Source organism: Microcaecilia unicolor, chromosome 1 (assembly GCF_901765095.1).
Source record: "Microcaecilia unicolor chromosome 1, aMicUni1.1, whole genome shotgun sequence".
In the NCBI taxonomy this organism is placed as follows: domain Eukaryota; kingdom Metazoa; phylum Chordata; class Amphibia; order Gymnophiona; family Siphonopidae; genus Microcaecilia; species Microcaecilia unicolor.
Window position 1 is genome coordinate 384,868,008 of NC_044031.1, and position 13,685 is coordinate 384,881,692.

The 13,685-nt window shown below is 43.8% G+C and overlaps 1 protein-coding gene across 1 annotated transcript in view; it reads right to left on the bottom strand.

Annotated features, from left to right (window-relative positions):
- Nucleotides 1-13,685, bottom strand: part of TNRC6B (trinucleotide repeat containing adaptor 6B) — a gene marked incomplete at its 5' end in the record, with an annotated part of 663,786 nt that overhangs the window by 349,131 nt on the left and 300,970 nt on the right. Inside the window, 1 exon segment of the mRNA XM_030210577.1 lies at nt 1,007-1,138. Within this exon segment, the coding sequence (XP_030066437.1) occupies nt 1,007-1,138 (132 nt within the window).

Here is a 13,685-nt window from a genome sequence, read left to right on the forward strand (position 1 = left end):
GCTGCCCTGGTGCCCATCGCAGTGTCCATGATTTGTAGGTAGATATCATTGTTAAAACGGAAATAGTTGCGATTTAGAATAAATTTGATTCATTTTGTAATCGTTTCCACTAAGTATTGATGGTCCAGTGTGGATGATTTTTGGAGCTCCTCACATGTAGCTATGACATCCGTATGGTTGCTGTATAGTGATTCTACATCCATCGTGACCAGAAGGGTACCCGGTGGTAATTTCCTCAATAGTTCCAGGTAATGAGTCAAAGGAAAATTCAAGAATCTTAAGCCTTAGCCAGTAATACATTCTCAACCATCTCTAATAAAAAATGAATAGTCAAGAAGTCCTTAACTGAAGCAGCAACAGACTGCAGTGAATGAATTTGTGTGTCCAACTTAATAGTACAAGTTAACTTTCATTAGTTTATTTTCATGGTTATCTAATTTCCTTACAGTCTTCAGAAAAAAAAAAATCACGTAGCTTTTTTAAAGTCCTTTGCATGGTATTTCATTTCTAACCACAACAGACCATATAAGAGTAAGAGTAACCTCCTTCCCCAATACTATGCCCATTTCTAAAGTATAATGAATGGTCTGAGGAACAGGCACAGAATTAGCCATCTTATACACTGCGGAAGAACGTCTTGAGACAGAGGATTCCTTAGGCAACAGTCATAAACCATCCACAGTTGAAGAGTTGCTGAAGGGTGAAGTGAGAATGGACTGAGGGCGAGGGGTATGAACTTTCAAATTTAACGAGGACTTAGAGGGAAAGAGATTCCAGATGAAGAAAATCTCTTTGGGAATTGTTCAAAAGGCATGCAGACTGCATCTGGATGATATGCCCCTTCGTTCTGTGAATTTCAGGGTAAATCTGTTTGCTATGTGAACACTTTTTTTATATGGTAGTGTCAAACCAGAACACAATGCACATTTTATTGAGCTGATCTCAGCAGGCAAAAGGACAGCAGACTCTTAAACATGTTGCTAATAATGTACTGGACACTACTTACCAGCTGAAACTGAGGGATCTGGGGCAGTTGGCTCAGCATGGCAATCTGTTGAGGAGAAAGCTGGAGTCCCATATTGAATAGACCTGGATTCAAGCCACTATTTGGGAACTGTTTGAGCATGGAAGCTGAAACCTGTATTAAAATACCCCCATCCCAAAAAATATTTTTATTAAATGTAAAACCTTATAGATAACAGATATCTCAGCTTCAGGGTAGGCAAACTCAAGTCCCTGAGCACCACAAGATGGTCAGCTGTATATGCATACAAAGCATTTGCACACTTGGGTCTCCAATGTAACCATAGGCTACTCTTACTTACTCATAACTGAAAATACTAGGAAATCTTACCAGTTTTTGGCACTCACTGGAGTTGCCTTTACAAGTCTAGAACTGCGATTCTCAATCGGTGTGTTGCAAGCACCCGGGAGGTGTGTCACAGGGCTGACACACAGCAGCAGGTTTTTTTTAATTTAAAAAAGTTTGTAGCTTGTCTCTCTTTTCTCTCCCTCCCCTCTCATTATGAATCTAGCACCATTCCTTCTTTCAACCCTCCCCTCACCCCCGACCGAGTTCAGCACTGCTTCCTCCCCCCCCCCCCCCCCCCCTGGGCCGTCAGATCTGCTTGGTTCGCGGGCACCTGCAGTCATAACACGCTGCCTGGGCCAGATCCTTCCTTCTGCTGCACCCCACCCTCATGTAAACAGAGGTTGTGCCAGAGGGTGGGTCTTGGCACAGGGAAGCACCCGGTGCCGGTCCAGGCAGCGTATTATGGCTGCAGATGCACATAAATGAAGCAGGTCTGACAGCCTGAGGAGGGAAGGCTGGGGGAAAAGTGGTGCTAGACTTGTAGGAGGGGCTAAGGGGAAAAAAAAGGTGAGTTGCTTGAGTTTCAGGTGGGGGTTGAGGTAAGAAAAGGGAGTGGTGCTAGACTCACGGGGGGGGGGGGGGAGCTGAGGGAAAAAGAGGGAGCAGTGCTGGACTAGAATGGGGAAGGGAAAGAAAGGTGCTGGACTCATGGGGGGGGGGGGGGGGGGGAGTGGGACAGGAGAAATACAAGTGAGGGAACCAGGGAGAGAGGAGGAAGCTGGCAGATCATGGGGGGCTGGGGGGAGGGAGAGAGAAACTATGAGAGAGACAGAGATGCTGGACCCACAGGAGATGCAGCTACATGAACTCTAATGCCGTCAACCTTCCCAGGTTGTGTAGGTGGTAAAGCACACCTAGCTGGCTTTCACTTTTGGTGTGTAGTTTGTCTCTATGCAACTTTGGTAGGCATACAGTATCAGGATTTGTATAGTCGCATCTCCTGGCATCAGGCTCCTTTCTGAGTTGCTGCCTTGCTGAACACTGAAGATGCACTTTTCTTTTCTTTTTTTTTTTTTGGGGGGGGGGGGGGGTAGAAAAAGGGGTCAGAGAGCTGTTGGACAGTAAGGGAGAAAGAGGGGACAGAGAATTGCTGGACCATAAGGAGGCAGGAGGAGAGTTTTGCTGGACCACAGGAGAAGAGAAGGGAGAGGGGGACAAGGAAATGCTGGACCATAGAGGTGCAGAAAACAGAGGGGTGGAGAGACAAGGAGATGCTGGACTACAGGAGTGTAAGAAGGGAGAGGGAGGGGCCATGGGGTTCTCAAGATGAGTGACAGGAAGATGTAAGTACTGAGGGTAGAAGTGTACTAATAGGGAGAGAGTAATTGTGAAGGGAATACAAGGTCAGGGAAGAAGTGAGACAGGTGGGGAAGGGGTGAGAGGAAGAGATGGAAAGCTGATAGGTACTGAGAAGGTGAGATTTAAGCGGGCAGACAAAAAAAAAGAGAGAAACAGGAAATATGTCAGAGATGGATGTAGTAAGTGAATAGAAGATAGGAGAAAAATGGAGAAAGGACAAATGGATTGATTCCACTGGAAAGACAAAGAAGACAGACAGGAAAGCAGAAAAGATGAAATTGGGCCCAACATGCTTGGAAAGATAAAATATCCACACAACAAAGGTAGAAAAAAAATGTTTATTTTGAATTTATTTGGTGGAATATGTTAGCTTTGGTAAATGTTCATCATGGATGTCTTTGTATTTAGTTCAGTACAAGAGAAAATATATTCCTGTTTTTATTTCTCTTATCGTGTGGTTCATGCCTAATTTGACTTCTGGGGGTTCACAGTTCAATTTTTATCTTTATATTTCTAATTTGTGATCCACTGTTCTGTATTTGGTGTGGGTTTGTCTGTGTTTTGTGAGTTGTGGCATTCTGTTTGCATGTAGTTTCTGTGTAGAACTCTGCAGCAGTCCCACATTTGTTCTTTTTTACCAGTAGTAGGTGTAATGGTTTTCTAGGGCCCCATGTAATATTTGTAGTGCTGACTGTCATTAAGTAGGGTTCTTCATTGAATCATAGGGATCAGTGCCACTGTACTACGGTACGTTTGCTACATGTATGTTGAGTTTGCATTTTTTCAGGTTGTGTTATTTCACAGTTCACCTTGAAGTGTAGATTTATTTATTTATTTGGATTTTGCTCACACCTTTTTCAGTAGTAGCTCAAGGTGAGTTACATTCAGATACATTGGATATTTCTCAGTCCCAGGAGGGCTCACAATCTAATTATGTACCTGAGGCAATGGAGGGTTAAATGACTTGCCCAAGATCACAAGGAGCAGCAGTGGGATTTGAACCAGCCACTCTGGATGTCAAGATTGGTGCTGTAACCACTAGGCTACTCCTCCACTCCTATTTACTCTACTTACTATTACTTAGATGACATATCAGAATTTTTTTTTTGGTATGGTAACTTTCATGGAGAAAATGTGCTAGTTATGATCTCCATCTGTTGGTAAGAAATACGGTTTTTGTGGATGCAGAACATGTTTACATTTAATACATAAGAATTGACATACTGTATCAGACCAAAGGCCCATGAGGGTCATGTATACAGTGAGGGGCATTTTCAATATGACGTCTAAGTCCGACTTTGGATGTTTTACACAAAACATCCAAACTCCGTGTAAGAAAGAAGGTCATCTCTTTTTTCCCCCCGAAAATACTGTTTCAAACAAGGTTTTTTTCTGCTTTGGACATTTTGTTTTTTGGTCCATTAAAAAAAACCAAAACAAAAGAACGAGTACAAAACGTAGAGATTCATGCCATTGGGATGTAGGAGGAGCCAGCATTTTTAGTAGACTGGTCTCCTAGACATCCCAGGAGAGCAATGGGACACTCTAGAGCTCTCAGGTACACATCTCACCCTTGCTCCCTTATCTTATCTACAAAATCCATCCAAAACTCACCCCTACCCCCCCCCCCCAAGTAGACCACTACAATAGTCCTTATGGGTGAAGGGAGCACCTATATATGGGTAGAGTAGGGTTTTGGTGACTTTGGGAGGGGTCACATTTTCTACCACAAGTGTGACAGGGCAGGGATATAGAAACTCAAGTCCCCCACTCCTTAGTGCACTGCACCGACTACTACACTACTCCAGGGACCTGCATGCTGCTCTAACATCTGAGACTGGTAAGTCATATTTGTATTCACATCTTTGAGGGGTGGGAGGCGGTCAGTGACCATGTGTGTGGGGGGGGGGGGGGGGGGGGGAGGTACTGGAGAGTCACCCCTGATTCCCTCCAGTGGTTATCTGGTCATTCAGGGCACTTTTGTGTGACTTATTAATTTTAAAAACAGGTTTAGCTCACGTCTTAGTTTTAGTCCTGGACGTTTTTTTTGTTTTGTTCCATTATGCCTGTAACGTGTACATGTGTTAGGCATGCCCTAATCTGAAACACGCCCCCTTGTGATTTGAACACACTTCTGATGGATTTCATAGAAAATGTCTAAAAATAGGTTTTGAAAAAACTGATTTGGACATTTTTTTTGTGAGAAAAACATCCAAATGCTGCTTTATGCCACTTTTTAAACATTTTTCTCTTTCGAAAATGAGCCCCCGTTTATGCTATACTGCCCAAACTGATTTTGCAGAACAGGGGCGTGTACATACTAAATGACACATAAGAAAGGAAAAGGAATGCCATTGTTTGACAGGACAGAAAAAGCACTCATTCAAAGAAGTAGACAACAGACAAATAGGTAAGGGAAGGGACAGAGGAAGAGGTAATAAAAACCATCAGAGATAGCTCAGAGAACACAAAGATAATAAAAGGTGTGGAGTACACCCTTCATGCATCTGGCACCCTGAACGCTTACACAAATAACCAAGTTTTAAGTTCTGTTTTGAATTTTTTAAAGGAGGAATTGCTTTGGAGGGAAAGGGGAAGGGAGTTCCACACGTGAGGGAAGAGAAAGAAAAATGCACAGTGTCTGGTGGATTCTAGATATGCAGATTTGGGACTAGGAAGGATTAAATGATCACTTGCAAAACAAGACTCTTGCTGGGGAATAAGGAATTGTCAGGGATGAAAAGTAGGTAGACCTGTTTGGAGAGCCTTAAAGGTGAGTATCACAACTTTGTGACTGACAAACCAGTAACCAGTGATATTGCTGTAATAAAGGTACTGTGTGGTCATATTGATGAGAATGACAAGGTAGATGAATAGCAGTATTTTGTAAAGTTTGCAGGGTTTTTTTGGTGCTGAGTGTGGTAAACCTGCATAAATGATATTACAATAATCCAAACGGGAAGTGAAAAAGGAAAGCATAAGTGCGTGAAACTGTTTAGTGTCAAAAAGGTGTAGCCTAATGGTTAGTGACTTTGATCCTAGGGAACGGTTCAATTCTCACTACAGCTCCTTGTGACTCTGGGCAAGCCACTTAACCCTCCATTGCCCAAGGTACAAATAAGTATCTGTATATATACTATGTAAACCACTTTGAATTTGGTTGCAAAAACCACAGAAAGGCGTCAAGTCCCATTCCCTTAATTGCCAAAAAATGAAGAAACTACCCTTAGAAAGATGTTAAATTTGTGGTAGGCAAGACAAAGATGAGTCTAGAATGACTCCCAAATAGCGAAAACTGGATACTGGATTGACAGTCGTTCCAAAGAGACTGATGGGACAGGAGGGGGTGTTAGAGGACCAGTGAACCAACAGGCGACAGTCTTTTCAGTATTGATTACAAGTGGTGATTTGTTAACCATTTAGCGACTTGAGTCAAGACAGGATTGCAGAGGACTTAGTGATAGAGCCGGGAGAGAGGTGCGAAACAGCAAGAGAATATCATCGGCATAAATGTGAACCAAAATGTCAAAGGGATGAATCAAAGTAGCAGGATGGCTAAAAAAAAAGAGATTAAAAGGGGAAAGGATTGATCCTTGAGGGAACCCACAGAATATTCCCTTGAACTTGAAAGGACCACTGAGATAGAAAAGATTGAAACCAAGGTAGTACTGTACCAAATAGTCCTAAATCATTCAAATGTGAAAGGAGAAGCGAGTGATTGACAAGATCGAAAGCTGATGATAAATCAAGAGATACTGCAAGAACAATTTTGTGATGTTCAAAGTGGGAGTGAAGTTCACTAATGAGAGCTGTCATACCTATTTCAGTACTGAAGTCACTTCTAAAACTGGACTGTCTGGGGTGAAGGGCCAGTGATTTATTAGAAAATGAAGTTGATGAAACACTATTTTCTCAAGTATTAGAAACAGGACGGTAGTGACCATGAACGGAAGGATCCAATGTTGTTTTTTTCAAGATGGGGCATACGGTTGCCAGTTTCCAAATTTCAGGGAACTAACCTGTTGATAAACTTAGACTGATACTCGATAAGAGAACAGGTAGCAATTCAAGTTCAGATATTTTTAACCAGGCTAAGGGAATTGGGTCACAAATACTTTGAGTGATTTTCATTGTGGACATGATTTACTTCAACTACAGAAGAGACTGAAGATGAAAAGTGGACCAAGTCAAGTGTGTCATGGATGAGAGCACTGTCCATCAGGTGTGTCTTGACTAAAAAAAAGTTAAGAACCACTGTTCTAGAATATGTGATCTCTAGATTAACAGAGAGACAGAAGAACAAGAAGCAGGGGGAGTCTTTTTCTAACCAGTCTTCGGTTGCTACTCTGTTCCAGTTTACTAGTTTTCCACAATTTGAAAATTAACTTTTTCCTATTGTTTTGTAGTTTTCTTGATCCTAATTATTACCTTCATAACCTCCACTATGCTTAGCTTTAAAAAAAGATCTATAATTTCTACACAAAACTAAATCCCTTCTATTTTTCCACATTCTTTTCATTTCTTCTATATTTATTTTTTTCCTGATGCCATCCATCATGTGTATCTTTGGCATTAATCATTATTAAAGATTTTCAGATTAAAAATTCATTTTCCTAGATGAACTATAAATTCTGAGTCCCTGAAGATGTAATGTTGAAAATGCACACGTCAAAACACTTGTTTCTTGCTTTTGTTTTATGTGTTATGCATATAGGGGAAAATAATCCCTATTATATATACACATTGTAAACATGTTAGTGCTCCTTAGATTGGAGAAGATTAAAGGAATAAGGGGCCCTTTTAACTAAGGTTTAGCGTGCGCTAATGGAATTAGCATGTGCTACGCAGCCCATTTTATACCTATGGGCTTCTTATCATTTAGTAAAATGGCCCCTATGAGAGATGAAAAAAGTGAGCTTGCATTCATATTGACCTCTGAAGAAGCCATAGGGTTAAACGGTGGCCTGTGCTGGGACTGTATATGTTACATAAAGATAAGTGCTCCCTGGTTACCTATATAATGAGAATTGCACTTAAATGGGATAAACTATATTTTAAAAAATGAGCACAAATTTTGTATCTTACGAGGTTTTTGACTGATGAGAGATACTGGAGTCTGTAAGGCAGCAATTTCAGTAAGTTACATGTTATAAACGGTAATATTTTGTGCTGTTGACCGCCCGCCCAGGTCTTTTCCTCCTTAGTTAAGCTCTGCCTTGGACTTGTATTTTTTGTGGACAAGTTTGCAACCTTAAGACAAAAAAGCTTTCCTTTCCTAGAATGCTATTGTTTTAACCACATATACTGAGGACAGAAGCATATAACTCTGCCTTGCTACTCTATTTTTATTTCATGCAGATCCTGTTTTTATGTTTAGGGAATTTAAAAATTGAAGCCACAATCATACAACTTATTGTTCTGTTAGTAATACTTGATAATGTTTTATCAAAAGTATCCTTGTCTCATTCATCTCAAGCTCTGATCCTACATGCCTCTTAAGAAAGATATCCAGGAACAAAAATCACTCATTCATCCAGTTCCACTCTTTACTTTTTTTCTTTTCCCAAACATAACTGTTTCTAACCTGGTACTTTGTAAATTATTTCTTTTATTCATTCAACTATTTCTTCTGAAGCCCTGTTACTTCTTGCTGAGGATCTTGTTCCTGCATCTTAGGGTAAAAGTTGCTTTCCAGAATCATTCTATTTAATCACTTTCATTTATATTAGTTGATATTCTAGTAGTACACATTTCCTATACAGTCTAATTTATCTAAAATATAGAACAATTCTTTAAATTTTTGCTGTCGTTCAAAGACTTAACTTAAATAGCTAAGAAAAAGCTATTAATTTACCTTCCTTCAGTGCACCTGCTGACTGACTTAATGGCTTTCAGGCAACGCCTGCAGAAAAATTCTATACTGTTTTGGCACAGATCATCATGCTGTCATTTACGCTGCTAGACTTTAGAACAATATGTGCTGCAATTATGTATGTGCTGAATCACTGTACCATAAATTCCAGATTCTATAGGTAGCATATACTTATGTTTATGGCATACTTATCCCTCTTTGGGTACCTGTGGTCAGGAATTTGGTATGCTCCACTTTTTATGTTTAGCTTACTTAGTTTAACCATGGCATTCTAAAAAAAAAAAAAAATACCCGCACCTTTCTTCTGAAATCCCTCTTCTCTGAACCTTTTCCCTTGGAGTTTCAGGCATGCTAAAAGTTACCCCCTAACCATTCCAGTAGAGCATGTCCAGTACTAGGGGAATCTCCATTAATTTAACATTTTCAAAGATCCTCCTTTTATTATTTCCTTCTGCTACGACAAAACCAAAACTAAAACAGAGAAGCAAACTTGGGGCTCTGTTTACTAAGGCGCGCTAATGCTAGGGACACCCATATATTACTGTGGGTGTCTCTAGCTTTAGCGCATGCTAAACATTAGCACAATTATAGTGCGGTTTAGTAAACAGGACCCTTGGTGTATTTATCAGGAGGTATCTCACCTGCTAAAAACAACTGTTCTGTTTTCATCTATTGGTATAGACAAGTCCAATTCTGGACTTATCTGGGCCATCAAGAGCAGCACTGTATTACAAAGAAGAAAGGAAATATGGCCTAGAGCCATACTTCATTCTAATTTATACTTTTCTGAAACAGAATTGATAAATATTCTTCATGAACTAAGAACAGGAATGACTGTAAACATCGGAGGAATACCTACTACTACAAATATAAAAACACTCTATGAAATGGCACTGTTAAGTCCTAAAAAAGAATAAAATGTCTACCCAAGGGGGAGTGGGAAAGAGGCAGAACTTACCACTGGCCTAAGGGCCAGATGCACTAAACTTAAAGAGCCATTAACAATGTCCATGTTCAGAGACCACTCGTGAGGTTGCATGATCCTGCTCAACCTCTCGGCCAGGCCGTTGTTTACGCCTGCCAGATATGTGGCCTGGAGAAGCATGCCGTGCTGACTCGCCCAAAGCCACATACTGACGGCTTCCTGACACAGAGGGCGAGATCTGGTGCCCCCCTGCTTGTTTGTGTAATACACAGCAACCTGATTGCCTGTCTGAATTAGAATAATTTGGTTGGACAGCCGATCTCTGAAAGTCTTTAGGGCATTCCAGATCGCTCGCAATTCCAAGAGGTATCCGGACCAGACTACTTGAAGAACCCACCTATTGGAGGTTATCAGAGGCCACCTTTGATGAAAAAATATAAGCCTCCCTTCAACAGGAAGATCATCCGGTACAGACACTTTGATGTCGGCTGTGCTGCTCTGGAGCCAGTCAAAAGCTCGTCCCCTGCTTTTGCTGGGGAGCCGGAGGGGCCTGAAGTGCACACTGCTGACAGAGTGAACCTGTTGGAGGCGGGCCTTAACAGGCTGTCATGAAGCAGGAGTGTACCTACGCCTATTAGAGGAACAGGGAGCACTCCTCCTCCTACCAAAAAACCTCCTAGAGGAGGAGGTAGTAGCAGAAGTCGTCCGGCGAGCGAGAGAGTCCATAGCATCATGGTGCTTTTTGAGGGAATCAACCATATCCTCAACCTTCTCTCCAAAAAGATTGTCCCCCCGGCAAGGAACATCCCCCATACGGTGCTGGGTCTTCTGATCCAGGTCCGAGACACACAGCCTGGAGAGTCTGCCCATCACAATACCTTGAGCAGCTGCCCTGGATGCAGCATCAAAAGAATCAAAAGCTCCCCTAGCCAGGAATTTGCAACACGCCTTCTGCTGCCTGACCACCTGGTGAAAAGGCTCGGCAAGCTCAGGAGGAAGAGCTTCAACCAAACTGGACAGTTGCTTTATTGAGTTCCGTAAGTGGATGCTGGTGTGCAGCTGGTATGTTTGAATCTTGGCCGCGAGCATTCCGGCCTGATACTTACGCCTCCCAAAAGAATCCAAGGTCCTAGACTCTCTGCCCGGGGGCGCCGAAGCATAGTCCCTAGTATTCTTGGATCTTCTGAGAGCAGAGTCCACTACCATGGAATCGTGAGGAAGTTGGGCCTTCACCATCACACGCTCACCATGGACTTTGTACTGGGACTCGGACTTCTTGTTGACAACTGAATTAGATAGAGGGCAAGACCAATTCCGCAACATCACTTCCCTGAATGTATTGTGCAGGGGGGCCGTTGCAACCTCTTTTGGCGGAGAAGGATAATCCAGGACTTCGAACATCTCAGCCCTGGGCTCATCCACAGCCTCCATGGGAAGAGGAATGTCCCTAGACATTTCCCGCATAAAAGATGAAAAGGAGTGACACTCAGGTGGAGATTGTCTAACTCAGGTGGAGTGGGATCAGAAGGAAGCCCCTGAGAATCTTCCTCCGAAAAATAACTGGGGTCTTCTTCTTCTCTCCATGAGTGTTCCTGTTCGGTGTCGGACAAGAGCTCTCGAAGAGCAGCCCGAACCCGAGCCTGGCTCGACCTTGAGGACCGATGACCTCGTGAAGAACGTAGTGAAGTGGACCTTGGCCTGGACTCCGGCGAAGCTTCCTCCACCGACGTCGAGGGAGAGGCCACCCGGGTGGCAGCCGGCTCAGGCACTGCAAGCGGTACCGAGGCCGGGGACCTCCGCGCAGGAGATGGGCGAGACGCCGTCTCAGCAGTAGGTACCGTAGGCGCAAGCACCTACGGTACCGAGGCAGAAGAACGCATCCATCCCTTCCAGAAGTCCTGGAAGCATGGCCCGAAGACACTCATCGAGGGCTGCCATCGGAACAAGCTGTGGGGCCAGTACAGGAGTTGGTGCCAGAATCAGATGAGGTTCGAGAACCAGTACCTGGCTGCCAGACGACCGACGCGTCGGCACCTCCTGAATGGAGGGTAAGCGGTCCTCCCGGCACCGACGCTTCTTGGGTGCGGACTCTCTCGGCTCCCCGGAGCTCTTGGTACCGTGACGGGAAGGAGATCAATGGCAAAGCTTCTTAGCCTTCGCCCGAAGCCCGTCATCGACACTCCTCGGTACCGATGAGGACATGGAATCCTCATGCCTCCTCAGGGCCGGGTCCGACTGAGGGCAGTCCCGGGGGGGGGGGGGGCTGCATAGCAGTAGAGACGGGTGGAGACCCACTCGATGCCTCGCTGCTCCCAGCTGTAACAGGTCTTTCGGCAGCCATTACCTGGACTCTCGATGCTGCTTCCCTCGAAGTCGATGCCGTCGACCTCGGTACCGATCTCGATGCCGACGTCGAAGGACTGGACCGATCTGAAAAAAGCTTCTCACGCAGAGCCTCTCGAGCCACCTGGGTCCTTTTTTCATCAACTTGCAAAGCTAACACGAAGCTGGTAAATGGTCGGGCCCAAGGCACTGGAGACACCAAGCGTGAGGATCGTTCGACGAGATGGTCCGGTTGCAGCGGGAACAGCGCTTGAAGCCGCTGGGAGTCCTCGATGACATGGGAGGAAAAATAGCAGTCAAAAAATCAAACGACTTGATGGTGCCACTGAAAAAGGTACAGAAAGAAAAAGGGAAGAGCGCGACCGGGCGGCCTAAAAATGGCCGCGATCGGAGAGAAAGGAAACTTAGGAAAAGAGGGAAAAAACCTAAGGAAATAAGGAAAAATTGTTTTGTTTTTTTAAAAAAATTTTTCTAAACAAACAGAAAAGGGGACAAGAAACGGAGAGCGTAAACGCGACTGACGAGTCTTCTGGGCCGAAAAAACGCGAGGAGCGCTCGATAAGAACTCTCTCCCATGCAACGGAGAAAAAGAAACTGAGGAAAGCGTGTGGGCGGGAAGTCACTCGCGCATGCGCGGTGCGTTGTCCCCGCGCCTGTCACGCTCCTTCTAAAAGTTTTTCTTAAGTTCCGGAGCTCCTGCGCCGTCGCAGACGACCACCCACGCGCGTTGATGATGTCCAGCCTGCTCGTCCTCAGAGAAAAAGTTTCTCCTATTTGTTTTAAATTTACTACACTGTAGTTTCATCACATGCCCCCTAGTACTAGTATTTTTGGAAAGTGTGAACAGACGCTTCACATCCACCTGTTCCACTCCACTCATTATTTTATATACTTCTATCATGTCTCCCCTCAGCCGTCTCTTCTCCAAGCTGAAAAACCCTAGCCTCCTTAGTCTTTCTTCATAGGGAAGTCGTCCCATCCCCGCTATCATTTTCGTCGCCCTTCGCTGCACCTTTTCCAATTCTACTATATCTTTCTTGAGATGCGGCGACCAGAATTGAACACAATACTCAAGGTGCGGTCGCACCATGGAGCGATAAAACGGCATTATAACATCCTCACACCTTTCCTAATAATACCCAACATTCTATTCGCTTTCCTAGCCGCAGCAGCACACTGTGCAGAAGGTTTCAGTGTATTATCAACGACGACACCCAGATCCCTTTCTTGGTCTGTAACTCCTAACGTGGAACCTTGCATGACGTAGCTATAATTTGGGTTCTTTTTTCCCACATGCATCACCTTGCACTTGTTCACATTAAATGTCATCTGCCATTTAGCCGCCCAGTCTCCCAGTCTCGTAAGGTCCTTCTGTAATTTTTCACAATCCTCTCGAGAGTTAATGACTTTGAATAACTTTGTGTCATCAGCAAATTTAATTACCTCGCTGGTTACTCCCATCTCTAAATCGTTTATAAATATATTAAAAAGCAGCGGTCCTAGCACAGACCCCTGAGGAACCTCACTAACTACCCTTCTCCATTGTGAATACTGCCCATTTAACCCCACTCTCTGTTTCCTATCCTTCAATCAGTTTTTAATCCACAATAGGACATTTCCTCCTATCCCATGACCCTCCAATTTCCTCTGTAGCCTTTCATGCGGTACCTTGTCAAATGCCTTTTGAAAATCCAGATACACAATGTCAACCGGCTCCCCTTTGTCCACGTTTGTTTACTCCTTCAAAGAATTGAAGTAAATTGGTCAGACAAGATTTCCCCAAACTAAAGCCGTCCTGACTTGGTCTCAGTAATCCATGTCCTTTAGCCCTAGGTAATAAAGAGCCCATTCCCACCCAGAAATTCACCAACAAC